General features: G+C 39.3%; 1 protein-coding gene across 3 annotated transcripts; it reads left to right on the plus strand.

The window, feature by feature from the left end:
- Positions 1-27,336, plus strand: RB195_020205 (uncharacterized protein; the record flags this gene model as incomplete). Of its 3 annotated transcripts, XM_064188416.1 has the most annotated exons (68): positions 1-128; positions 230-354; positions 416-604; positions 661-774; positions 833-934; positions 3,214-3,313; positions 3,424-3,511; positions 3,584-3,652; positions 5,202-5,298; positions 5,776-5,936; positions 6,064-6,157; positions 6,231-6,319; positions 6,400-6,496; positions 7,417-7,555; positions 7,630-7,735; positions 7,848-7,969; positions 8,165-8,243; positions 8,814-8,918; positions 9,333-9,464; positions 9,525-9,593; positions 10,061-10,132; positions 10,206-10,328; positions 10,427-10,507; positions 10,578-10,694; positions 10,809-10,895; positions 10,960-11,067; positions 11,122-11,261; positions 11,836-12,000; positions 12,079-12,172; positions 12,460-12,558; positions 12,613-12,736; positions 13,119-13,276; positions 13,352-13,441; positions 13,513-13,677; positions 13,738-13,819; positions 14,590-14,684; positions 14,766-14,864; positions 15,579-15,710; positions 15,811-15,931; positions 15,987-16,118; positions 16,192-16,273; positions 17,171-17,292; positions 17,743-17,855; positions 17,913-17,984; positions 18,038-18,127; positions 18,530-18,666; positions 18,736-19,076; positions 20,776-20,859; positions 20,918-21,111; positions 21,166-21,310; positions 21,495-21,612; positions 21,752-21,860; positions 21,952-22,032; positions 22,310-22,440; positions 22,533-22,701; positions 22,878-22,982; positions 23,049-23,111; positions 23,177-23,248; positions 23,374-23,529; positions 23,585-23,749; positions 23,806-24,016; positions 24,214-24,356; positions 24,426-24,470; positions 24,988-25,161; positions 25,439-25,570; positions 25,629-25,745; positions 26,228-26,303; positions 27,320-27,336. In XM_064188416.1, the coding sequence occupies 68 exons, from the start codon at positions 1-3 to the stop codon at positions 27,334-27,336; spliced, it is 7,953 nt and encodes a 2,650-aa protein (XP_064044295.1). The 3 variants fall into 3 exon arrangements, with proteins under 3 accessions (XP_064044295.1, XP_064044296.1, XP_064044297.1); XM_064188414.1 differs by lacking the exons at positions 18,530-18,666; positions 18,736-19,076; positions 20,776-20,859; ... (18 more) ...; positions 26,228-26,303; positions 27,320-27,336 and having other exon boundaries at positions 18,038-18,205; XM_064188415.1 differs by lacking the exons at positions 1-128; positions 230-354; positions 416-604; ... (40 more) ...; positions 17,913-17,984; positions 18,038-18,127 and adding an exon at positions 18,431-18,460.
- Between the last annotated feature and the right edge of the window lie 26 nt (positions 27,337-27,362).

Below are 27,362 nucleotides of genomic sequence, written 5' to 3' on the forward strand. Positions count from 1 at the left end.
ATGGACACTGGCGCTGTTTTCGAGAATTTTGTCACTGCGTCGACTTTTCGCTCCATACAAAATGCCTTTTATCAACTGTGCATAGTGGCTGATATTGATCCGTCTGATTCTGTAAATGTATACAAAAAGTAGGCTTTTTACTCGTTTCTCAGTAAGATTTTATTCTTGAATCTAGCGTTTAAACTTCTTCAATTTCTTTTGATGTTTCACGTAATTACGTCTCTCTTAGGCTTCGTTTATTGGATGACTGGAAAGCGCAAAAGCTGTTCAAGCTTCTTGATAAGAAATGGGAACTTGCTGAGTACAAGAAGCAGAAAGCCGGTGAACGATTGAACGTTTTCGTAATCGGAGCTGGTTCGTTCAAGTTTTTATATCACGTGCAATAGTTGCCCAATATGAGAGGTGCTTCGTTCAGGACCATGTGGTTTACGAGCCGCTATTGAATGTGCGCTGTTGGGATCTCGGGTTGTTCTCGTAGAACAGCGCGATCGATTTAGTCGTAATAATGTACTACATCTCTGGGAGTTTGTCATTCAAGATTTGAAATCATTAGGCGCCAAGATTTTCTATCCAAAATTTTGTACGGGCAGCATCGAACATATCAGTGAGTGGTGCATTGGGTTGGTAAAGTTGAGAATTTTCCATTGTTGAAAATTTTAGGTATCCGACAACTACAATGCATTCTCCTTAAAGTCGCACTCTGCTTTGGCGTTCAAATCCATGATTCAGTTTCATTTGTTCAGTTACTCTTCCCAAAAATGCAGGATAATCACGGTAGCAGTTTTTTTTTCTCCATAGGCTTCGATACACTTGGAGAATTTGTCTATTTCAGTTACTGGATTTCGTGCTTGCTTGGAGCCGAAAGGTCATATTCTCTCTGATTACGACATTGATGTTCTTATAGCAGCCGACGGGAAACGGAATACCGTACCAGGTGCGGATCTTTTGTTGATCTTTTGATCAGTTTATTTAAGTCAAACTAATCGGTTGCTATTCTTGTTCTTCATACATTCCCATTCTGCCAGGGTTTTATTTATTTAAGACGTAGATGCTGCGTAAGCGATGGGCAAAGCCCACCTGGGAAATGTGCTGCGATATTTAGCGACGCTTTTGCGGAAGCGGAACCCTAGAATTCGGAGGTAGGCGGAGCTGACTTTGGCAGGTGTTGAAGTGTATCGGTGGAGTCACGGTTTTCGTGGACACGTTTTAATGGCTGGTGCCCAAAACAGAACCTGTACTTTTCAAAACAGGCATATCACTATCCTTAAACTCTCATTTTGAGCTTTCTCAAAGTTGAAAGAGTGGAAGAAGAAAAAGGAACTGATACTTTGACCTCTGCGATGGTTTTAGATGAGGGTTTAGATGAGGGTAGGATAGCATGTGTGCCTCACACTTTCTTTGAAAAAATCTGAACGATGAGTTCTTCCTGCTCTACTTTTGCACCAGTCAATTGTTCTAATGATGTTTTGTGTATAAGCAGGTGAACTCTGTTGTTTTGACAGCCACCCGTACCTGGCGATTCACTCGGTTCAATTATTTGAGTTCACGACTTTCGTTTGTCGCGCAGAACTATTGTTGTTCCGCGCACGCGCGAGATTTTGCCAGTTGTTGTTGGAGATTCTATGAGAAAAACAAACAAAATTTTTGAAGAAGATTCTAACAGAACTGCGCCGCTTCAAATTTGTCCGAGAAATGAATTGATTGCTCAAAACATGCGATGATCATTGTATTTGCCGAAATTTAGGGAAGAAAAGTGTATGACACTTTTAACTAATTTTAATCCGTGGTTGACATAGTTTTTTTTTCCAAGACGATGTATAACCAGTAATATTTTTGACCTCTAATGTTTTGCTTCTGGTAGATTTTCGCTCCGTTTTCCAGAATTTATTTTATTTGTTTAATCGCTTGAAAATTGACAGCTGCACCTTGAATTATCTCTTAAAGGATATTAACATTGAATTTCTGGCCTAATATTTTATGCACTCATATGATTTTGCATTTTGACATAATTTGTGATAATACTCTTCGACACTTATATTGTCCGACGAACGCGTTCTACCGGCTGAATGACGCGACCAGGTCGTACGTTCACCCGGTTGAACTACCTTATTCTGTGATTTGTGCAAAAGATTTTTTGTGCACGAGAAATATTTTTGTTTTCATTAAATGTGCGGAAATAGTAATCTGCAAAAAGTTGAAAACTTCTTAGTGGATCAGTACCTCTGTTCCATTTTTCTGTTTACATAGTGTACAGTTAAGAAAATGACAAACATTCGACAGGGACGTGCAATTGAAAGGGCGAAATGAGGACATGAGTTTCTCGTTGGTGTAAATTTTGTAAGAGTGCGGAAAAGCAGTTTTCTGCAGGAATTGTCGCTGATAAGGACTGTTGCGTGGGCAAAATATTGCAACCGTTCAGGTTCTTTTCTTTTTTAATAGGCGACTAGGCTGGAATGTCATGTTTCGGCTTTGTCAGCTGTTTAGGAAAACTTATCGTTTGTGTAGGGTCGTAAATTAATGCGCCTAACGAGTGCCCCTTCCGGTAGGGTGACAAACAATGACGAAATGCTAACGTAGACGTTAGACGTTTTTGCAAAATTTTGGCTTGGATCCGAATTTCTATCTCGTTCAACTTGAACTAAAATTCATTATCTGGGTTCTAAACGCTATCCTTAATCCCTTAATTTGTTACTCACATATTTTTTCCTGGTATTCTTCTAAAGAAGTAGATTTAATTGAGTTAGAAAAACCACAATAACTCATAGAAGGGGAAGAATGATTACAAGGGGTAGGTGGTGGACGAGTAATGTAGTATATTGCTAGATTCAAATCTTTACATACAATGCTTTCAAAGTAGAAGTGGATGCGATCGAATACGAATATGAACGAGAAATCATGCAATCATCATGGGAGTACACGCTGCTTATGACAGACATTGGATAGATCTCATATTTTACTAGTTGGAAAAATTATTTTTTAAAGTATTTCTGATACTGCGATGCTAGGTACTTTTTACTGCATGACACTGATCCAGAACTAGAGCTTAAACATGATACTTCTACCAGAAAGTTACTTTTTTAATGGTTAATTTGGTTTGCTGAACACCTATAGTCATTGATGGGGACCTTTTCATCCCTATTCCGATGTTTTCAGCAGTAACTTTTTTTTCAAATAATCTCTGGGCAACCTCACTAGAATAATACTGTTGTTCAGGATTTCCTCGTGAAGAAATGCGGGGCAAGTTAGCAATAGGAATAACAGCTAATTTTATCAACAACAAGACACCGGCAGAGGAAAGAGTGCCTGAAATCAGGTAATTAAGAGGAAAATACAGATTTTCAATGTGGAGGCTGTGCTATGCTAACTTCCGCATGACGATTACTTTTAGAATATTTTTTTTTGGACAACAACATTCTTTTTCAGCGGAGTCGCATACATCTTTAATCAGTCGTTTTTCAAGGAGATGTATGCCAAAACCGGTGTCGATTTGGAAAATATTGTCTATTATAAGGCATGTTGCGTCATACGTTTCTTCTTGTATTTAGAAATTCCTCTCTGCTGCAGCTCAAATTACACTTTTTAGGATGATACGCACTATTTTGTGATGTGTGCGAAGAAACAAAGTCTTCTGGATATGGGAGTCATCCTTCAGGTGTGTAACACTTTTAAGTGCAGTAGTACTTCTTGAATTTTTATTGGTTGTTGGAGATCACTGACACTTTGCTGACAGCACATCTGTGATAGTTCAGTCCGATCCGTTATAGTGCAAAGATATTATCAGCGGAAATGCTGAACGTGCATCAAATCGGAATGAAATGTAGAGCACTGCAAGTGTAATGAGAACTCACTTCATATTCAAACGAATTCACAAATCAAGAGCGACAAAGAAGAGGAATGACAAAGAGACTTAACGTGAATCTTCAATAAAATAATGAAAGCCGTTAAAGCGTTGCTTCTTGTCCTTTGTAGTAGTCATTTAGATTTTTTTATTACTTATTTGTTGGGATCACTGAAGGATGAATTACTATTGTGAGCAGTATGTCAAACCGGTTTTGTTCCAATTAATCTTTTTTTTTGCAGCGTGTTATCTTGCTCTGTACAATTTTTTGCATCTCAAGGCTGTGCATCAGCAAAAAAAGCACGAAAAATTAGAAAAAAAAGAGAAATCTTTGAAGCATGAGTGGGTATTTTCAATTTTCGTGTAGAAAACCAATTCAGTAAAATCATTGCTCTCTTGATTACCGTACATCATATAAGTTGCCAACTCTTATATTAAATTTTATCTAAGTTGATTGATAGGTATGAACGTTTTTTTAAACAACAGGAGAATAGAACACAAAGAATAAGGAATAGCATAGGATTCCATCTCGCCTTTGCTCTTAGACGGAATAAGGAGGAAAAAAACTACAGCGAAGAAGATAGAACTAATAATTCACTCCCGAGGCTCGTCAGTGAGGAGGAGTGAATTGAAAAAAGAGTCAACGTCGAGACAGCTATTTATGACCAGATAAAGGATCAATACATGTGCATGTGGTAGGTACAGATCAAAAAGATCACTAAAACAGACTGGATACTAAAATATTAGAGAGTTTCTGTTGATATAGTATTTATTTTATATAGTTCAGGATATTCCTAATTGATATGTTCATTACTAATCAAGCACTTGAAAATACTCTTATAGAACGCGAATAATAATACTCTTGTCGTAATTTAAAGGCATCACCCCACGAATCTGCGGTGGTGCAGATTTCAGGTGGAGTATTCTTATAAGGGATAGTAGATTATGGAGAGAAGGGTGATTCCGTCCATTTCTTCTTAATTGCCGTAAAAAACGGCCCGGAAGATGCGGCGCCGCACAATGTTAGCGCGCTCCAGTCGAATTCCTTGTAGAAGAAAGTGCGCCAGAATGCCAGAGGCAGTATCTTCCGGGCCGTTTTTTACGGCAATTAGGAATAAATGGACGGACACTCTCCTCCCCATAATCTTCTATCCCGTATACGAATACTCCTGAAATCCGTACCACCTCAGATTCGAGGAGTGATGCCTTTAATGTAGTCAAATATTTGGGCATAGTGTTTAGCCTGTGTAGAGGTGTTTGTTTTCTTTGATCAAGGGGAATTTATGCTGATTTTTTCCAGTTAACACTGCAGGATCACCGACTTTCATCAACAATGAAAAACGCCAATACCCACTTTTTTCAGGATAACGAGGACGTTTCACAACTTCTATCCAGTCAAAATGTTGATCAGGAGGCATTGTGTCGATATGCACAGGCGGCTGCTGACTTTGCTACCAATGGTATAATTGCAATTTCTCTCGAATTGTTTGATTAAGAAGATTTGGTTATTTCCGTTGCCGTTCAAAAATAAATTTCTGTAAATGTTAACATTCGGGATCTTTTAGACTCGTTACACCTTTAATGTGTAATGATCAACGTCCTCTAAATACTTTAATAACTTTCACCTGTCTGTCCTTCAAAATGCTCAAAAATATGAGCTAGTATAAAGTGGTGGTCGTTCTTGTTTTGTGCCAGAATTTTTTTTCCTGTAGGATCAACTATCTTGTTTAAACCTTGAGATTCATCAGTGAATATTGAAGTGTGTTGAATCGAATGAATGAACCTCACGTTGAATGAGGTATCTAAGCACAGTCAACGCACGTTGAAAAAGAAAGTGCTATCTTTTTGATTATCTCTTTGGTGCACGCTTCTGATTCAGCAATACTTTAATACTCCATATTGCACGACGTTTTTTTTGTAATTTATTAGATTTTTAGGGAAGCTGCCTGCTTTGAATTTTGCGAAGAACCATCGAGGAGAGGAAGATATCGCAATGTTCGACTTTACAAGCCTGTACTCGTCGAAATGCTCCGTTCGATTGGTAGAAAGAATGAACAGATACCTCTTGATGGGTATCGTCGGAGATTCTTTACATGAGGTGCGTGGGATGTTTTGGGGTTCTTTTTTGGATATTTTATCTCCCTCTTTTTTCCTTCTATATGTGTCTGCTTATTCATAATGTCGATAAAATTGCATTTTTATTCATTCATTGCTCGTCCTTTCAGCCGTTTTGGCCGACGGGATCAGGTTGCGCTCGTGGCTTTTTGGGAGTTTTGGACACCGCATGGTTGGTCAGAGAGTACGGATTGAATCAGAGGGGTTTGCTTTTTGTTCATGATATAATTTCTTGCTTATTGGTTATTTTTATCCGAATTATTCTTCGCTGCTGCAGGTCCGCTGGAAATGATCGCCGAACGGGAAAGCATTTACCGTTTACTGGCTCAGGTTACTAAAGACAACATGAACAAGGCGATAAGTAAGGTATGAACTATCTAATTGTGCTGCTGAATTTTCTATCTGATTATTATGTATTAGGGTTGCTTTATCATGTCTTTTCTCAGTATACTATTGACCCACGAACGCGCTATGTATCATTGGAGACAACGTTGCAGCCAGAAGACGTGGTTCAGATTGTGAGCTCTGACAATCCAAGAATGGGTGAGTGCGGGTTTCTAGATAGTCATGCTTTTTTCTATATTTGAAATGTTATCAGATTGGTAGATAAGTCACCAGTGGATGTTGTCATTATCATATTTTATTTCGTTTTTATATGTTTTAGGGGTTTATTCCAATGAAAGTCTATTTTTCAAAAAACTCTTGTTGTCTTGTTCTGCGACATATGGGTTTTGTAAGAAGTCTTTCTCGTTTTTTCAAGACTATATTTAACTATTTGGTATTTACTTCGCGCTTGATTCTTGAAATTGGTAGGTGAATAAAAAATAGCGCAGAACCTGGATGGTAAGCTGAATTCGGTGCTCGAGTAGAGTAAAGGGTTTGTCTCTGTCCTTTTATTAGGGATTGGAGCCAATTTTTGAAACAACTACTAATTGAAATAGGTATTTAAGCATCTTGGTCGATGTTGTAGTGATAACCAGTAAACAGATATAAAACATATGAATACAAACTAGTTCAACATGGTAGTGTGCGTTTCTAATGGTTGTTGCCTAGTGAGGTGCATGTATAACAATGTTAAGCGGCTAAGCCTCAAGGTGCCTATTTCAACCTGTGTTTGTTCAAAAATTTACTCGACAGCCTAAAAAAGAACAGGATTGGAACATTACTCTATTCCACAACCGGATTCAGCCCAGCATCCAGATATTGCGCTGTTTAAGCGGTGCTTTTTTTTGCTTTAGGGCAATCATCCGATGACGTGTCTCTTCCGCGCTGCCTCTTTTTTTTGCGACAGTGTCTCACTCTTTCTTTTGTTGGATTGTGTTCACTAGGTTAATGTTGTTCATCAAATTAACAATGCAGTATTCACTTTTAGCAGAATTTTTAACCTCCAAATTAACGTTGTAGCTTTTACCGTATGCGTTTTCAACATATTTTATCTTTTTGTTCATTTCATTCTTTTTGAGCTCCGATTGGACAAGCACTGGTGCTGAATAATGCTTCTTCTGTTCATACAAATCCTGCTTTACGGAAGTATTCTTTATGGAAATTCTGTCATCATGCGCTTGCCCCATATAAGATAAAGCTGTTTGATCTTGATGGGTGGTAAGTTGTGATTTTTTCTGAAGGTCTTGTAGTTTGCATCCTTCTGGATTGATATCAAAATGTCGCATGTTAAGTTGGAGTGATGGAAGAGCTCTTGCTGGACTAGTGGCTAAGTTTCGACCTGGTGCATTGGATTATTTCAAAGTTATCAGCATGCAGGATGCAGAAGAAAGGTTGCAGGTTGGTTGTGCTATTAAAAGACGTTTTATACTGTTTGCAATCTTTTTCCTCTTCTCGGAAGCTGGTCTCAAATTTCGTTTTCTGATTGGAAGTTCATCTTTCGTTCTTTCAGGCTGCATTCAATGCTGTGAGAGAAGAAATGGGAATCTTGCAGCCTTGTGCTGTACATGGATGGGCTAATCTCAGGGAGAACGCAAAATACGACTATATTGAAAAGATCGTTCACTACATAAGGTTTGTTATGAGCGTATTTCGAATTCAATGCAATTCAACGAAAGGTTCTGGTGCGGTCATGAGAAGTTTGTGACCAAAACGACAGTTATGTAAAAATTCAGTTTTCTAATCAGTCTGTACGTGCAAAGGTATTGATGATACAACTCTGATTGCATCTTCTCAAGTAGTAAGAATTCATCATTTCTTGGTTTCTAGAACAGACAACAATCATCTAAAGAATGCTATGGTTACGCTGAGGTCTCATGCAGTCCAGAAACGAAAAAATCAGAAACCGGTAGGTTTTCTTTACATTTTTATCCAAAAATATAGTCGCGTCAAACGTTCCTGATGCTACATCCAGATGCGTAAGCGTCTGCGCTCGAAGCGACGCGGTGAAACGTGGCAGTTAGGATCGAGGGGACTATTGTTAGTGCCATTCATGGCTGCAGCTCACGATGGTCCCATCTTGATCTTAACTGCTAGCTCTACCGCGCCGTTCCGAGCACAACCGCTAACGCAGCTGCACTTTATGTCGTTTTGACCCGACTATACGACTAGAGATTAAACGCAATGCAAATGTGTGATATATTATAATAAACCTTGTGGTGATTCTTTTTCAATCCAGCTTTCCGTCCATACTGCAGGTCACTCATTAGGCTTCAGGCAGATCCGATGGTGATGCTTAGCGTAGACATTCTCTGCTTCATACTACTATATATGTGTTTTGGAATCTCTTTTAAAAATTTTCCTTTGTCACGTCCGTTCTTCACCTTTTTCTGCAGTAGAAATTTAGGCTCACATGAATATTGTAAGACCGTAGTACTTCCATTATCCGTTATACGTCTCTGCATTTGTTTTGTTTCAGGTGACATCATCCAATCCAAAAAAATCTGGACCAATTCAGAGATTGGCGGACAATTTAATTAGATGTTCATCGTTTGCTGCACCGAATACAATGACTGTTGAGAATGTGAGCTTACTCACGTATCTTTATTTGTTATTTTATTGGAAGACGTGGACAATCAACCTTCGGCTCCAGCGTCGGAGCTGAGCAGTTGAAATATGATCCAGCCAGCTATTTTCTGAGGGAGCTGTATCGCCCAACAAAAATGTCTATATTTTTGTTCTTTTGATTTGTAATTTATCCAAGAAAGCAATAAAACAAGAAGAAACTAAAAAAGCAAGTTCCTACAGGTTTTCGTAGATGGCTGTACATTTAAATAGTAAACAGCAGAAGAGTAATAACTGTTTTGTTGTCTACTGTTTAGAATCTTTTTTTTAAACTCAACGTCACAGTTGCAGCGATTTTTGTGTCCGAGGATTTTTTCTTTGAATCGCTTCTATGCATTCTCTTTTTTTTCCTGTTTACACTTCAAGTATTTAGACTGTGCTGTCTTCATCAGCTTGTATACGACCAGACAACGACCTTGAGAACGAGTTTGAATTAGACGGAATCCCTAAGAGGAATTCAACCGTTATTCGCCGCTATTCCTACAAAACATTGACCGAGCAGAAGGTAGTGCGATTCTCGCTTAGATCTTCTTGATTATCCCACAGATTTAGAACGTGTTTTAAGGATGAGGATGCAAAGCACTTCACGAAACGGCCTCATGTCGATCGTCTTAATCCCGAGCTCGTACAGAAGGTGTTGTGGTTGTTGACCATCAGTTTATTTTAGAAGTTTTTCTTAGATGAAACTTCAAACATTCACATTCTCCATTTTACTTTATTCCTATCTTTTTTGTAATTTTTTCCGCTTTCGTTTTTGAAGTGATATGTGTTCAGTTCAAGATTTTAAACTTACTAGTGATTTTGTGAGGCAGGCAGAGTTGGTGGTGGTCACATCAAGCGAGACAAATACTCTATTTTAAGTTCTACCTCTACTCATTTTGCAAGAGTTTATTTTGCAAAGTAGATCTTTCTTAACATTTTTTGATGAACAAACCAGAAAACTGACCTATATGGCACCAAGCACTATGTCCGGAACAGTGACGTGTCACAAATAGGTCAACGATCTTTTTTTCTCACTTGGTGTAAGTGAACCTCGTCTCAAAGTTCTTACACTTGTTCTGGTATGTTCTCTAATTTAAATCTAACAAGTTTCACGTTAAGGTGGAAAGGATCGTCTCAGGAGATGTAACTCAGGAACGAATTACCGAGTTCTACTTGGAGAAGAATCGCAAGGTACATTATCTCGTCCTAACTGCAATCGTATTTGTTTAATATTTGTGAGTACTGAAATTTTGTTGTTTTATAGGCTGAACGCTTGACGCAAAAACTTCCTAAGAACGATATCGAAGAAATGGAAAAGAAGCTGGAACATTCTGGAATGGGTGTTTTGTACACCAAGAAGGAGCACATAAGCAGTCAGGACGAAAAAGTACGCTGATTTACGTTTCTTTTGTAACATTATACTTATTGGTAGTTGAACTACTTTATATTAAAAGAAATACTGCGAGAAATACTCAAAATTGTTAGATTATTCGTACGAATGCGGCGCATGCTCGAAAAGAAGCGGAAAGCGGTTTTTCGAATGAAGAGAAGAAGAGCAGGTTCAAAGTAAGTTATTTTTATACGTATTTTATTCGTTTTAGTCTGTTAAGATGACTACAAATTCACCTCATTTCAGGAATATGACAATAAAATAGCAAAATCCGACGAAGTAATGAAGCGGCGTGATCTAGCTGGTGTTGACCCCTTTGAAAAGTGGCGGCTTCCTAATCCATATCCAACTGCTATGGCGGAGGTTAGAAATGTTTGCATTATAAGATTAACTGTTCCATTTGTTTTTACAGTCATAGTTTAAATTGCTTGTGTTGTCAACTCATTCTATTTATTCGTCTTTGTAAACTTGTTATAGAACGATACACCGAAATCGTCGGTTCCTCCTGCTCCTCCACAGAAAACTAAAGTGATTTCGCAACAAAACGACGGAGTCATTATGAGGGTGACTTTTTTATCATCTCTCTCCTGTTTCTCACGTAGTGAATTTTTTTCGGAAATTTCTTTAGCCGGTTGCTCCGGTTCAACCGAAACGTCACATGTCCGCTCCCGTTATGCCGTCTGCGTATGACAGCGTCAATGCAAGACGCCAAGAAAACTGTCGCCTTTGTGAAAAGGTCCGTGAGGGTAGATTTTCGTATTAAAAGTTTCTAAAATTCATTGTTTTCAAGGTAGTATACTTGGCGGAACGGATGCAGGTAGAATCCATGTTCGTCCACAAGAATTGTTTCCGGTGCGCATACTGTAATCAACCATTGCGGCTTGGAGAGTATGGAAAAGATAAGGACCTTGAGTATCATTATCCAAGGAGGTAGGTTTAGAAACTGTTCCAAAAGTAAGAAATTCGTGTTGCAATATGGGAGAGTTCATCTCAAGTGATATTCCTTTTTGGCATTTTTAATAACATACTTCTGACCCAGTGTCGAACGCAGAACTCTCGATTTTCTTATTTTTTTACGACGATGTGTGGACTTCCTCAGAGCCACTTTTATCGTTTGTTTCGGTTCATTTTTGTGAATTCCCAGTTTTATGCATCCTATAAGTTATTTACCTTCAAACAACACTACTCAAGCAATTGTGCAAGAGGACGTGTCAGTTCTTTTTACAGCAAAAAGAAAGAAGAAACAAAAAGCAAAAAACGAAGCTTTGAACCGAAAGTGGGAACGAAGCGAACACTGAAAAAGGTTTTTATCCTACGTAGCGAACATGCAAAGTGATGCTAGACATGTTTTATAAATTTCAAATTTAGTTGTTAATGCAAACGTTTCCACTTATGTCCTTTTCTTCGCTGATATCTCATTTAAAATTGCCATGAAGATTTGGAATTTATAAGTGTTACTTGCATAACTCTGAAGGAAGCCTATTATCCAATTTGACCTATTAAGGTTCTTCTGTAAAACTCATCTTCGCACACCTCTAAAAGAGAAGATTGCACGCATCCAACGCGCTATCCGAATGTTGGAGAAAAACGCAAATCGTGATCAAGAAATGTCGACAGCAAATGACGTGTCACCAACTGCCGAAGCACCATCAATTGCGCCTAAATCTGAGTCCGTTATAGATTGTCTGACAGATCATTTATTTTTCTCTCTCTTTTTTAGTGTTTTTATTTATTTATTTTTTTTTAGCGATCCAGTTACCCAATGCTCCACGACCTTAAGTTTCTTCTCGCCTGAACAATTGCGAGAGAGAACAGTCCAACGAATTCGAGAATGCGGTGTTGTGAGTGTCATTCCATCAAACCTTTATTTCAAAAAGTTACTCCCAAGAAAGAATAAGTGGTTCGAGAAGATATCTTAGTTTCTAAATATCTTAGATGAAATAAATGAAATGGAAATGTGATCGTGTATAGAAATGAAAGATATTAAGATATTTCATGGACCGGTGTCATGACAAGATTTAGTGTCGCTGAAAATAGCCTTAAGAAGATTTATTTCATGCATATATCTTCTTTTTTTTGTGAAAAGAAAGCTTACGATTGAATTTTAAACGAATCTCGCGCTATTTAGAGTGGACCCATCTCACCCATTTCGGAAATAGCGAGCATTGATGAGCGTACTCCTGAAAGAGCTGAGTTCAGTAATCAGCTGAGGAAGTCGAGCTTGGTGGTAAGTTTCGAAAACAATTATGCGAAGACAGTTACCTTCACGTTGTTTTTTTAGCTGGTGGCAGATACGAAGAGCCCAGAATTGGAGTTCAATACATCGAACTCTAGTTTCGGATCCGATTATGAATCAGAATGTGATGCATGCTCAAGCTGCTCGTTGCGATCGTGTGAAGATGCCGGTAAGAATTTGCTTTGCATCTTTCGCTTTATGTCTCATCTAGCATTTCATTTGTACTGTTTTGATTCTATGGGATGGGTGTAGCGCAGTCGTTAGGAAGTCCTCTGTATCTGCGCGTTCAATAGTTCGAAAATGGCCCAGTGTCAACCAAGCTCTTCATCCCTTCGAGGTCAATAAATTGGTACCAATGTTTTGTCTGGGAGGATGAAAACGCTGACTTGATACATCGGTATGCTCTTCCAACTCATTGGAAGTCCAACACACGTTCAAAAAAAAAAAACCTCAGCGAATACGAATTGCACTAAAACGCGTTGCTGCATTCAAAACGGATTGATAAGCCAAAGACTTTATCCTTTTTTTACTTCTATTTTCATCGTATTCAGATAGGAGCAGTCCTGCTCGTTCGTGTAGAAGCGATGACGAATCAAGCGCTACGGAAGGAGAAGATGATGCTTTAGAAGAAGGTGACCTGGAAGAGTTAGAGAAGACTGTGCTGCAATTTTCCGATGAGAATCCAGAACGTCCTCTCACTGATGCGCAGGTGGAGTCATCCTTACTCTAACCCTCCTTCAAACTCTCCACGTTATTTTTTCTTGGCTATTAACTTCATGTTTAGGTGGTATCTGTTATCAACAAAATCAACGAGCGGCGGAATGCACAGCTAACAACGCCGAGAAATTCCTCTGAATCTCCAGTTCAGAATGGAGTAATTTTCTTCCTCAATATTTCAAATTAATAATCCCCAGTGGACTGAAAAAGATCTTGATTACATTGAAGGTTCCCGAAGAGAAGTTTTACACCCCGAGAGAATTATTCTTCCGAGATATGGGTGGATCTACCAACGGTAGCAGCACTTCTGCACAAAATATAAACGGCAATAAATTAGCGGAAGATGATTTTTCTACACCACGGGCTGCACCAGACGCATGGGATATAAGGAAGGTACTGATTCGTCGCTTTAGGAAACGTTTGTTCCAATTTCTGTACCTAAGCAGTTTGCAGAAGAAAGCAGAAGATTTGGAACGATTGCGCACCGAATCACGGCTAAAGGCGAAGTTGAAGACAGACGAAGAACTGGGATTAGGTTAGTAGTTTGAGCCTTATTGGATCCCTTTTGCTATCCATTTAGATATAGGTGATGTGGTAGGCTTGGCAACCCTGTCATTGATTCAGCGCACAGTGAGGTACTGTTGAGAGAAAAGGCGGCTCAGGTTATTTGTATATTTGTTTTGTTCTTTGGGTATGCCTGATAACAACTATTAGTTTACGCTTCCTCCGTCCGATCTCGTTCTCGGGAAAGGAAAATCAGTGAGGGAGGTATTTTCATTCAGTTTGAGTTTATTGGCAAGAACGATTAGGATCATTCAAACGAAAAATGTTGATTTTCATGCTACGAAAAATAGAAATAGAATAACATTGTTAGGATAGTTCTGCAAGAAAACGTTCCAATCAGAAGGATAATCTGAAGAGGTACCCAGTTCTGTACAATGTTGTACTTACTGATTACATAACAAAAGTCACGTGTTTCCTGGAACTATTGATCAGTTTCAGCCATGGCGAGGTCGCTCAGTTACGGCGGCACATTAGCTCTGTAGGCTTTTTTTTTTGTTTTGGTGTTTTAGTAAAGAATGTAGTCCTAATTAAACTGGCATTTACGGGATTTTCACCTTCACATTCAGGATTTTATAATAACGCAAATGTTCTTTCCAAGCCCTACCTCGATCGTCACATTTGTGACCTCTTTTGGCGGGAGATCAATGGTCTCCCGCCTCAATCCTGATCGATGCTAACCTCGAAACTCATTGTTCTTTCTTTAACGACCATTATCTAATTTGGCTGACTTCTTATTTTTAGATAATCCCTCTGGAGAAAGGAGATCCGCACCCGCAGTTGAACATCAGCATTCAAACGCTGTATTAAACCGTTCAAATACAGTCTCTCCACCTCGAGTGAGTGTATTAGAGAGCAAAAATATTGTTGATTCTAATATAGCAATGTATAAAAATATTTTATATTCATTAACTGTTTAGGGTCGTGGATCCTTGGAAATAGATGCAATGGCTGCAGCAAAAATTGTTCGCTCATTCACAGTTTCCGCTGGAGATGTTGATCGAAATATAGTGAAAGCGGTGCGTTATTTCCACTTTTGTTGTTTTAATTTTTTACAAGTTATTAATGTCTGAATTGAAATGAGAGAGATGGTTGCGAACGAGTTTTTTTTTGTTGATTTAGAATACCAGCGACTGTAGTTGTGTATTCTAATCCTTTCATGAACTAATTTCATCATCCATGTGAGCTTATAAAATATGAAGTATATCTAGGTCGCCGCACATCAAAAGAGGAATCCAGTTCTTTATTAGTTAAGGAATGAGTGACAAGTTCAGAGTTTCCAACTATACACGTATTGACGGTTAGCTTATCGTAATCGTAAGATGTCGATGCAGCTAATTTAAATCGGATGTATCTTTTCATTAGATAATGTCCAGTTTTTTTTGGAACATGAGTGGTGGTGTTGTCAAGAAATCAGATTTAGAATGAGATTTTCACATGAAAAAACTTTCGTATTCATTCTGTTTCAGTAAAATCTTATCTTGTACTTATCCGCTAAGTGACAAAGAAACAATCAAACAAACAAACGGAAGAAGTTATCATGTATTGTCGAGTGCTGAGATGTTTTCATCAGTTGGTTTCGCATAGCATATTGCACCGTACTTTCTTCGGACGTGATATATCAAAGTTGAAACTTTTTCATCATGTCAGTTATGTATTTTGAGGCTTTGAAGCTTCAGAAACGCTCGATATACCTTGGAGGCCTTCGCAGATATAGTAACTGTAATTTCTAGGTTGATGAAAATGAAGAAATGAGAGCAGAAGATAACAAAGCACCGATTCAACCGGCTCTGTCAATACCAAAAACTCCTACCACGGGGTTGCTGTCGCGTTTATTTAGTCCTAATGCGCTTAGGAGACCACAAGTGAGTTTATGTTGCAGAAAATAAGAAACTGGATACGTAGTCCGGACGATTATATCTCCAATTCTGGAACATTTTGAAACTTTTCTTTCCTCAACTGCAGCGGTCGAAGAGTCCACATGTTAATCCTGAGCGCATTCATTCGGAAAGTCGTAAAGAAACAAACATGCTTGGTAGTACTTTCCGGCGTTTCAAGTTGAAACGAGAGGAGCATTCAGCTAAAGGTATAGTTACTTCAGGAAGTTGTCGAACCCTTGTTACTAAATCGTTTTATTACAGACACTGCATCCTCATCCGCCCACAGTTCACCATGTACGTCACCGAATCCTGTTTTGAGTCTATCAGGAAGTGAACCTGACAATCGTGATGTGCCATGTGCTGCTGTTGCTCCATCTCCTCGATTAGAAGCTGGTTTGTCTTTTTTTAGTAGGAAAGCTTTGTAATTTTCTTCTATTTTTTAAATCTCCGCTTAAACTCTTTATAGCTGCAAGTAATTCGCCAACGCATATATCTGTGAATGAGAGAAATATTCGACTATTCCAAAAGCGTGCTGAGAAAATACGAAGGTAATTGTAATTAATTTAGTCTCTGTGAAGCAACTCGATATGTCGGTTTTATTCCTCAAAGTTTCGAAATTTTCATACAAATGTGTGCTATTCTATTCTTGTTCTGTGTAGTTTCAATAGAACGATCGGAATCGGGTATTCGACTCTGTTCCAGTACTCGATTAGTCAACCAGTATTCGAATAACACGGTTTGAAGTTAATATCGTCTCGAGATTATTTAGTATCTTCAGAACGCGTGAACTCTTTGTGAGTACGGTAGTGTTCCTCAGTTGGGCGGCAGAAAATCTGTCGAAAAAAAGACGTTTCACCAGTTACAAAGCTTGTGAAACTGAATAATTTCGCTGCGACTCACAGAATTTATTCCAAAATTTGGAGGCTTTCCAAAATAGCTTGCATACCAATCAATGAATCACATGTATAGTCGGGTGAAAACGACATGAATCGCAATCACTGAAGTTCCTCGAGACCACGTACGCAATTGCGTATGTGGCTTCTCTCGAGGCGTGTGTACGCATCATGTCGTTTCGACCCTGCTATATATGGTGATAGCCACCTCAAAGTGTAGATCCAATAACTTGGTCAGGAATTACCTACTCTAGTTAGATGTTGCACAACTAGAATGCCATTAATATTCTCAACGTTTTTGTTGGTTTGGTTCAAACAGATCAAGTTTTATCAGTTTTAAGTATGGAAATAAAGGAAATAATGGAACTTCATATTAATATCGAGTGGAAGGTTTATTTATAAGAATATTTTCTAGTCCCTTGTCAAACACTAGATTGTTCGAGAAATCGAATTTTTAGAACTGTCATTTGAATACTTCGCTCCGATCTCATATATGGAGAGATGTTCAGTCTGTCTTTTTTTTTGTCACTAAACGTTATTTCTGATTTTCAGACAACACGATGATGAACGTCGTCGCAGTGCGCAGGAGATTCAACGTGGTTTGCAGGAGTGCGAGATTCGCCTTGAAGAAATCAAATCTGTGGGGCAGTCGTTGGAGATGAAACTTTTGGAAGGTGAGATTTGAATATTCTTTTCGCCTTTGATGTGGGTGTTAAATCTAATCTAGGACACATCATCTTGAGGTCTTGCGTAAATCTAACTGTCAAACTCTCCAGCTAGGCTCGCCGTTTCTTCTGAAACGGCATTTTTCGCACTCATTTCACTCACTGTTTCTATAGACTTCCATCGTTTGAACACGTTTTCTTAGTCATATGCGGGGAGTTTGGTGGATATGTGCAAATTATATCTTGGAACTTCGTCGTGAAAGCTTCAACTTCCAACGTTAAAATCTTTTAATGTATTCTTTAGTTTTCTTTTTTGTTAGCTTTGTTTCACTGTCTAATCAACTGCTAGTTTTCTACCGTAATTGAAAATCTTAAAGTCTATTTGAGTTTTTAACTCAAACTTCCTTCCAGTATACCCTGAACGCCATTAGAAAGGTCGAATGCGAGCACTATTTACAGACCCTGAAAATGGATGGGCGATGGAATCATGGTTCGCTTTGGTCCATGAAAGGGAAGTGCTCAAATGCAAAGAAGAAATGTTGCGATTAAGCAAAAAAGAAATGGAGCTCGAGGTTAATTCTTTCGCATTATGAAAGTTAGTTCATCTCAAGTTCTAGAATAATTTTCAGGTCAAATACCGAGATTTGAACCTTCGCTTCAAACAACTTGGAGAGGGCATGAACGACAATCTAGCTGCAAATGTAGTATTTTTGAATATTTATATCAGTCTTGTTATTTACTGACATAATTCTAGAGTGATCTCCTCGCTGCCATGCTCGCCGTAGTTGAAGAGAAAAAGGAGGTGAACAAACTCAGCGAGAATGCCAAGCAGTGCTACAAGAAAGTCAATCCAACCATGCAGGCTCTAAGAGAAAAGGGCCGCAACTTTCAAAAGTTCAAACCAATTTTTTCTTGTCTCTAAAGTTGCAGGTAGTCAGTTCTTTTTTTGACATTCCTAGATAGATTCGCTTTCATTTCATCGTGTTCACTCACTTCTTTCGTATTCATATCATCCTTTTCATATTGGTTTATGCTGCCCAAAAGTACATTATAGTGTTTTATGGAGTTATTATTATTGCAATGCAATATATTGTGGTTTTATTGGAGTATCTAAGCTGTAATTTTGTTGCTCACATGTTTTTTTTTCATGGCTCATATCGCTTTAGATTCTCTGAAAGTTCATGCTTTCGTTGAATGTTGACAGGATTTCGCTACTAAGCGTACTAGTCATTACTGTTCTTAATAGGCTTGTAAATTTGTTGTACGATCCTCATATAGAAATGTTCAAACCAGCTCCCAGCCCACGAGAGAAATTTTGCTATTGTCTACTGTCGTTGCTTTGAGCTATAAATATTTGCTGGTTAGGATTATAGTCTTCATAAGGTGAGGCTCCGTCTATCGCAGTTCATCGCTCTTTACCCCATCACGCTAAGGAATTTGTGTCTCGTGCAGTTCAGGAATGATCGCAAAGAGATCGAAGAAGCATTTCAAAGCTAAATTTAACAGAAACAAAAGAAGAGGAAGTCATAATTTGCGAGAATCTGTCGAGTCTGTCGGATGTGGTCATGCCGATGGAAGTGCTAGGATAAGCAAGGGCAAAAACACGCACCGAGGTGTATCTCACACATTTTTCGACGAAAGCGACGTCGACAACTCTGTTGAAAGTTTGGCCGAAACAAGTGGGAATGGAGTTTCCAAAGAAATAGCCGAAGTTGTCAAAGGGCGGGCAAAGCAGCGACGGAAACGGAAACGTCGCCAGAGTTCCACTGGATCGGTTGGAAAGCGGCACAGAGGTAAAAGTTGGAGGGTCCACTATTTTGAAGTGAATTGCTAAGTAACAAGTTGTGAAGAACGTATTTCACTCACGGAGCCACTATATTCATCCTGTTCATCCGTTCTGCGCTGCCGCCGGTGCGTATAGTAAACTCCAGAAATTTTGTGCGCTTAGCAGGTGCCAAATTTCGCTCGCTTGGATTCCACAGAAAAACGTAGGATAATGTGAAGGTTGAACTCTGAACACATAGTCATCGCGCTGAATTACGTCGATTTTTGAATTCTGGGATCTTTCTAGTAGTTTGTGATCAAAGTATGCCGTGACAAATGTACACCTAGTCGGCGACGGTTTATTTTTTGACTAGAAGTCCACTATAGCCTGACTAGAAGTCTACTATAGTCAGCAACGTGCAGTTTTAACATTGAAATGCTGTTCAAAATCCATTTCTGAAAATGGCTTGGAGAAATGGAAGTTCGATTACAGATAAGGGACAGGACAAAAAGAAACAAACAGAAAATAAAGAAAAAAGTAGACGGATCACTAATTGTAACTAATTTTTGGTGTATTTTTGGCTTTCCAGATGGTTGGTGGTGTCGACGTTGGGCTAATCTGTTGATCACGAATTAGGAGGATAACCACTTCTGTGAGGCAAAGAAAAAAATTCTGAACTAGAACTACGTTCTAAAAATCTTACTCAGTACAAAACAAGAACGGTGGCGAAGTAAATTATTGGAAACGAACCAAAACACGTCTAAAAATATGGTTTGAAAACGCTTGTGGTTTAACGCTTGTTGCTGTTCTTTTGTTGTAGGATCGGAGACGTTGTTTTTAAAACATTCTAACAGTAACATATGTTTGTATAATTCTGCAGACATGGAACACATTCTCAACTTACTACAAGGCTTACTTGTATGATTGCGATATTTCAAGTGCATAGAGTTTTTGAGACTGAACAACGATAGAAAACAGCACAATGTTGAATAACGTTAAAGGCATCGTATCGCGAAATTGAAACGAAGCAGGTACGGGAAATTTCAGGGAAAACGTCGGGTTCGTATTGTAGATTGCGGAAACGAGTGTGGCTCCGCTCATCTTTTCCTAATCGTCGCAAAAGCTGCGTGGAAAACAACGTTCTTTCCCATGATGTATGTTGCAACGCGCCGCGTCCACGAGCCAACGATCGAAGATCAATCAAGTCTCCTCATCATTATATTCAATTAAAACCAATGGTATAGACTGCCGGATGAAATGGAGCGTGGACAAGAGTGCACGTTCTAACGTACTTCGTAGGAGCTAAAGCGGTTTTCTTAAGATGGGTTGGGGAATTAAGTGGGGCCATCCTCGTTTCTGTAATCTACACCAGGAAATCTACATTTTTTCTGCGGTCTTCGTACCACGTCAGCTTCGTGATACGCTGCTTTTAATGGTAGAAAAATAGCAGATTATATAGTGGGTCAAAACGATATGAAGCACGAACAGTTGCGTAAGCGGCTGCGCTCGAAGAGGAGTGCTGAAGTGTAGCGGTTGGGATCGTGTAAGGATCCCCGCTATCGCCACCCATCTGTGCAGGTCGCTATGGTCCCACCTCGACTTCAACCGCTGTCTCCATCGCACTGCTTCGAGCGCAACTGTCGAAACGCAACTGTTAGTGCTTCACGTTGTTTTGACCCGACTATATATCTTTTGTTTCCCGAGAATTGGTTTTAACTCACTTTCAGTTAGTTCCACAACAGATGTCCATACAGATACAAATGCGTCGGACACGCCAGATATATTGGACAAGCTTGAAAAACCCACACAAGGTTTGCTGAATATTTCCATCGGCCTTATTTTCGAAACTGTCAATCTTTTTCGTTTCAGGAAGTTGCGGGAAAATCACCGGGGAACTACCGGCTGATGTGAAGCGCATTTTGATAGATCGCCTGTCTTCAACACCTGCTTTCCTTAAATTGTCGCTTCTAAATCATGAATGGCGAGAACTGTGTGTTGAGCAAGCTAGTCGATGGTCGAGAATTGGTCTCACCGTTGACGTGGCTCGATTCTTTCGCGATAACGTGAGAAAATCTGCTCAAGCAGTGCTGGTATTTTGTAGATTTTCTCTTCTATAGAATCCTTTCTTACGAACTTTCGTGGAAGATGACTGTGGCGGTCAGACTAAGGCTTTCCATAATGATGTTCGAAAGGTGGTGCGAATGTTAGTACGTCTGGCTGAGTTTGGCTCTGGTGAAAAAGGAAACCGTAGACTTGTGTTGGGTACGTTTTATGTTCGCTTTTCCGAGCGCATTTTGGAACTATTTTTAAAACTTCCCAGTGTTGCAACAAATTCTAGTACCGGTATATATATATATATATATATATATATATATACTTACTTTTAATGTAGCAAAGTAAAAATTCGTTCTGTGTTTCACTTCTTTCTATAAATTTCCTTTTTAAGAAAACTTCACCCCGAAGAGCATCGGTTGGTTCCATTCTTATTCTGAAGAACAACTTTCCATATGTCCAGTTATCCTGAGGGAAAAAATCCGGGATTTGTTCTTGATTCATTTCAACAAGTTAGTTATTGTTAGATTTCTAGATTTTTACCAGATGGATAATATGTTGGTATATAAATCAAATGTTTGTTGACAACTCATTTTACAGTTGTTGAACTTAGTCGTAATTGTGGGAATTTTTGCACGTTTATCTTTACAGAACATCGAAATATGTGTATTCGGAACCATTTTTTGACTCTGCAATGTTCATTAATATGGTATATCACTGTCAGGACAATGTTACATCTCTAAACCTAGGTGATTTAGAGGTCGGTGGCATACTATGTGAATTCCCAAAGCCTCTGAAAACTCTCTTCCAACGATCTCCTATTATTCGCACATTTAGTTCGTTGTTTTAAGGGTGCGGAGAGAATATTACGTTGCACTTTTCACAATCTTGAAGAACTCATATGGCATAGCGCAGAGTTGGACGATTTGGCGGTAAGGTTTTTTGGAGTTGTTTCAGATTTTAAAATAGAGTGTTTGTCACTTCTGTCTTAAAATTTCTGTGCTTTTTTTTTTGACCGCACTTTGTGTGCATAATTTTTGAGGAATTCGGTGAGGAGCTGCATAATATTCTATGCATATCATTAGTGCATCCATTATCCTTAAACATTTAGTATTCTACAAAGCACTTCACTGACATACTCGTTTTGATATTTTATGAAGTTGTACGTTATGACAATTCACCTTCCTGTCTTTATCGGTTGATATTTAGGATCTCAATTTCCCCAAGTTGTCTGTGCTATCATTAACTGCTAAGGCTTCATCAATGTATGGTTTCAATATTTTAAGAAGATGTCCCAGCCTTAGCTGTCTCTATACAGGCTTGAGAGTTCCGGACAATCCGTAGGTTTCTCCCTCCTTAGTTTTTTTTAAAAGAAATTTTTTCACATTTGAACAATCCAAGCAAATTTTCGAAATATTTCTTTCTCTAACAGGACGAGATTCGATTTGGATGTGTTATTGCGATGTTATCAATCGTTTTGGAATACATCCGCATCCGAAGAAGAGGAAAACGATGATGACAGCGATGCGGATAAATCCACGTATATTATCACCACACTTCCGAAACTTAATTATATAGGTTTTTGGAATGCACCGGAAAAGGTGGGATTTTGCTTCTTTCAAAAATAGGTTTTACTGGCAGCTGAGCCCCCGAAGTCTAGCGTTTTGAATACGGTGTGATAGCGTGTCTTTTTTCTTTATGATTACCTCTGAAAAGTGAACATGTTAGAGTTGAATCAAAAATAAGTGCATTCTAATGTCCTGGATTCAAATTTTAGTTGCTGGCCATTATGGGTCGATATGGTGTTCGCTTCGAGACTTTACAGTTCGGTCAATTAAACCAAGCATTAACGCGGCTTTGTTCATTGGACTCAGTCATGCAGGTTAACAATTTGAGTTTTTATGACAACATATTTTCTACTTATTTGCTTACGTGCTTTGATTTGTAGGCTTTATTCAAGTTCAACCAGCCAAAGTATGAATGTTATAAAGTTGACGTCTCTCACTTGAGGGTACTAATTTATTATTGCAATTATTGTTATTGACTCTCGTATTTGCTATAATTGTCTTGTTGCAGATGTATTTGCATGCAATGCCTGTTGTTTCGCTCGATTATTATCTACCTCAGTTGATGATGGGTGTAAATGATGTGAGTCTTTTATAAGAAAAAAGTAATCCGGATTTGTTGCACAGGAAGCAACGTTCGAGAAAGTTCTACATCCAATTCTAAGATTACTGCATGACCTTTTTCCGTAGCTCAGTGGAATATTCTAGGCTTTCTGCTCTATTCGAAGTCTCGATCTATTCGTTCATTGCACTTTCTCAGCGACAATGCCGTCTTCTTGGGTACTTGATGGCCGCTTTAAAAACTCTCGGTCGAAGCTGAAACGGCTTACTCATTTCTCGCTCCACATTGATGGATTTTGTGTGGTCTGTTATTTTCGCATGATAAGTAATCCTTTTAGTTGTAGTCAGTTTCTTGCAGTTCGATGATCTCGACTGTCACCTCCCACCTTGTATTACCTGTGTGTCAATTTCGGTATCTTTACCCGCAATCGGAGCTTCGAAGTCAGTTGCTTCTCTGTTGAGTTTCGTGAAGCGACTAGCTGATGTTAATGGTTACCCGGATCTGGAGGAGCTCCACTTACAGGTATTTCAACGACAGCCAAAGTTGATAAGATTCAGAGCCGTTCCGTAACTTTTTAGGTATGGGGTGTTCGCTGCGCGGAAAGCCTCCTAAATCAGGTGGCCGACCATTTATCCGATATTCGTCGACTTAGCATCATTGCTATGCCAGTCGAGGAACAAAGAGATCGTCTTATCGACCTTATTAAACACGTCGTTGAGAACTGCCCTCGGCTTGTGTCGCTTAACCTGAGCGCAGAAATGACACGGTTGCTTCTGGGCGAACATGGAGGTACTCTTAGCCCAAGTTATATAATTTTGTAATTAAATTCCATCCTTTTTTGTATGTTTCTTGCTGTTATCTCCATTAAATTTATTTACAACCTCGTTCTTGCGAAGTTTTATTTATTTTTTAATTGTTGCGGGTTAGAGGTAAGATGCAGGTGAGAAGTTTAACCTCAATTGCAGTTGAGGAAAGATTGTTTACAGATCTCTGGCGCACTAACTGGAGACAGGCTATAGCTCTTCTAAGAGCCGATTGTGGATTTCCTGGCATGTGTGAGCTGGGTGTAAGCTGTTTGCCGCGAACGTACGGGTACGATGACTACGTCGTTACTCCTCACTATCCAGAAGTACGCATTACAGTTTTTTTTCTTCAAGAAACTCTCGGGTTGCTTCTCACTGCATGCTGAATATTTTAGGTGACGGAGGCTAACATTGGTTCAGAAGCGTTTTCGGAAGACGAGGTAAGGCGTAGCTGCATCTCTCCCTTCTCAATGTTCTCCTGAGCCTGAGGTCCCCTGGGGGTGCTCATCAAGAATGTATTGTCATCATCACTTCTGTGCAAATGCAATTTCCAATTTTTCTCTGACTGAAGTCGACTCATCGAATATTTTAGTTTGACTTCAAGGGTATCTTTAGCAGTAAGTCGTTGCAACAAGCCAAAATAGCCCTGAATGATGAAAGTTTTCTTGGAAATGTAAAACGGCATTGATATTTGCTATCGATATGTGTAGTAACCGCATTTATCCAAAAGCTGAGGCAGTTCCGTAGAGTGCCATTTCTTCAATCCTTCTACTGTGGTGCTCATTCTGTATTTTGCCATAAAACTAGTATGATATTCGTGATCAGCACCTCAACTGACCTCGACACACAGAAGTGGTTGAGCAGAAAAAAAGAGTTTTTGGTATCAGCTGAAAGCTAACGCCATACCAATTTTTATTTTGTTTTCGCTTTGTTCGCTAAAGATTGGCATTTTCATAGAATGAAGAAGGCGAATCATCGGAAGCTGATGATAGTGACAGTTGCTCAAATGACTCTTTCGTAGTGGACGGTAGCGATGAGGAGTCCGAAGGAGAGTCGGATGACGAAATAGACCATTACGATCGTTTGCTCGAGGAGGAAACCGATCGTCGTCATGAGAGATATTTGAGAAAGGTAGCAATACTCATTGTCGTTGAAGGTGTTCCATCAAGAAAATACTGGAATCCAAATTAGTTGTAGCACTAATCTTATCTGAAAGAAAACTCTGGACTTACTCCATCATTAATAATGTTGTGAATGATGAAGCAATGACTTAGTGAGTCTTCGTGAGTGATATTTTCGACAATTTTATTGCCTGCAATTGACGCTCGTTTGCCATTAGTTTCGGTCTTAGACATTGATTCTTTAATTTTTGTGATATTTTTGGATTTCTATGGTGAACTACTTTCAGCAAGCACGACGACCATCAACCTCGCCTGAGGATCCTGTACAGGAGCAGGACGATGGTGATGAAGATGATAGCGATGTAGAATACATTACTGACTATGAAGACGAAGAAGACGAGAGCCAGAACAACTACATGGTGGGTGAAAAGAGGACACTTTACTCTAGCAGAATATGTAGGTATTGTTAGCCTTAAGCATCCTATGATCGATGCGGAAGCTGAAGAAGTGGAAAGCGGAATGGAATCAAGTGAACAGAGTGATACTGAACCCGAGGGCGAAGACATTGTTTACAGTAGTGATCAAGAAATGCTCGTAAGTATGCTTAATTCATTGTTGATTCTTCCTTGATCGAAGTGTATCAGTTTTGCTTTTTCGTTCCTAACAAGCTCAAAGCAGTATTTTTTCTGTGGCATTTTTTGGATCAATGTTAGAACCGCAATAGTCAGTTCTGGAGTTCACTAATCAGAGAATCCTAAACCCCTGAGCATAGGTGCGATAGGGAGGAGCCGGGCCTTCCTCAGGCAGAAGGTCCAGCTCATGGGTTGCAGCTCAGCTGAAGGGGATCCTTTCGCCAACTGCCCAAAAGTTAAGGGTGTAATTCCGCCAACCGCCCAGAAATGAAAGAGCTCCCTTCTCCAACACTCCAAAAGTGAAGGGGACATGAGTGTGCTCCAGAGTAACTACTATTCATCGAAAAGGGAAGTGAGATTGGAGTCGCTTTTTCGATGACAAATAATTGTGTTGTTTTAATTCATTCAATAAATTTGCCAACATTGATTAGAAATCGCTTCTAGGAGGCGGAGGCTCAGATGGTTAACGCTAGACCTCGCCGGAATCAGATCCAAGCGTCAAGGAATAAACGGATAATAGGTGAGTTTGTGAAAGCGTTCTCTGGCTCTGGTGCGAGGGTAACTTTTGCAATGTTTAATCAGTGATGTAGTATTTGTTTGCATTTAAAGTTTACATTACAATTTAAGTCGCGAGGGACAATTATTGAAAAACAATGAGGACACAGTGTTTCCTAGCTTCTTTAACAGGGTCTATACAATACACTTCTTACGCACGCTAATGTCTAGGGAATTAATTATTCTATAGAACAGCATATGTTGTGCGAACAACTTTTACAAGCCTTATTTTTTTTTCACTGTGATTTTTGATGTGTGATTGTTTTGTAACTCTATCTCGTCAGGTATGATTGCTGCTAGATGCAAATAATTTGTAGATCTACAAACCTAGTTCCAAAACTAGTTTCACTCTAGTTTCGGAGGATTTTCTTGAGTTTTTATTTTTCTGGCGTTGTTTATATCCAGCTGTTTGAAGCCAGAGTAGCACGAAGTTGACGCAGTACGAAAACTCCAGCGAATTTGCGGAGGATGGGTTGTAGATTACGGAAACCAGCGTAGCTCCGCTAGACTTTCCCTAAACGTCGTAAAAACGGGCGTGGAAGATGGTGTTCTTCGTGGGAGTCGCTAGCAACGCGTTGCTTTCACGAGCGACCAGCTGAAGATCAATGAGCCCCTCCCCAGCCTATTCAAGTAAAACCAATGAATAGGCTGCTGAGAGGGGCGGAGTGTGTATACAGAAGCGCGTTTTAGCGTACCTCATAGAAACGAACGCCGTTCCGACGTCGTTCCTGTGATGATTAATTAAAGATGAGCGAAGACACGCTGGTTTTCTTGATCTACAAGTTGAACTCTACGATTTTTCAGGGGTTTCCTTACTACGTCAGTTCTGTGATACGCCGCTTTTGACACCAGCTAGCCGTAAATGTTGGGGAATAATAATAGAATTTTTTGTTATTTCACTGTGGGAGTATTGTTGCACATCACCACAGACGTTAACTCTCTAGCGGGTTCTACTTGTTCTATTTTATTGAACTCTTTCAGAATCTGACAGCGACTAGAGATCTGTTGATCAATTGGAGACGTC

Source organism: Necator americanus, chromosome II, assembly GCF_031761385.1.
Source record: "Necator americanus strain Aroian chromosome II, whole genome shotgun sequence".
Taxonomy (NCBI): Eukaryota; Metazoa; Nematoda; class Chromadorea; order Rhabditida; family Ancylostomatidae; genus Necator; species Necator americanus.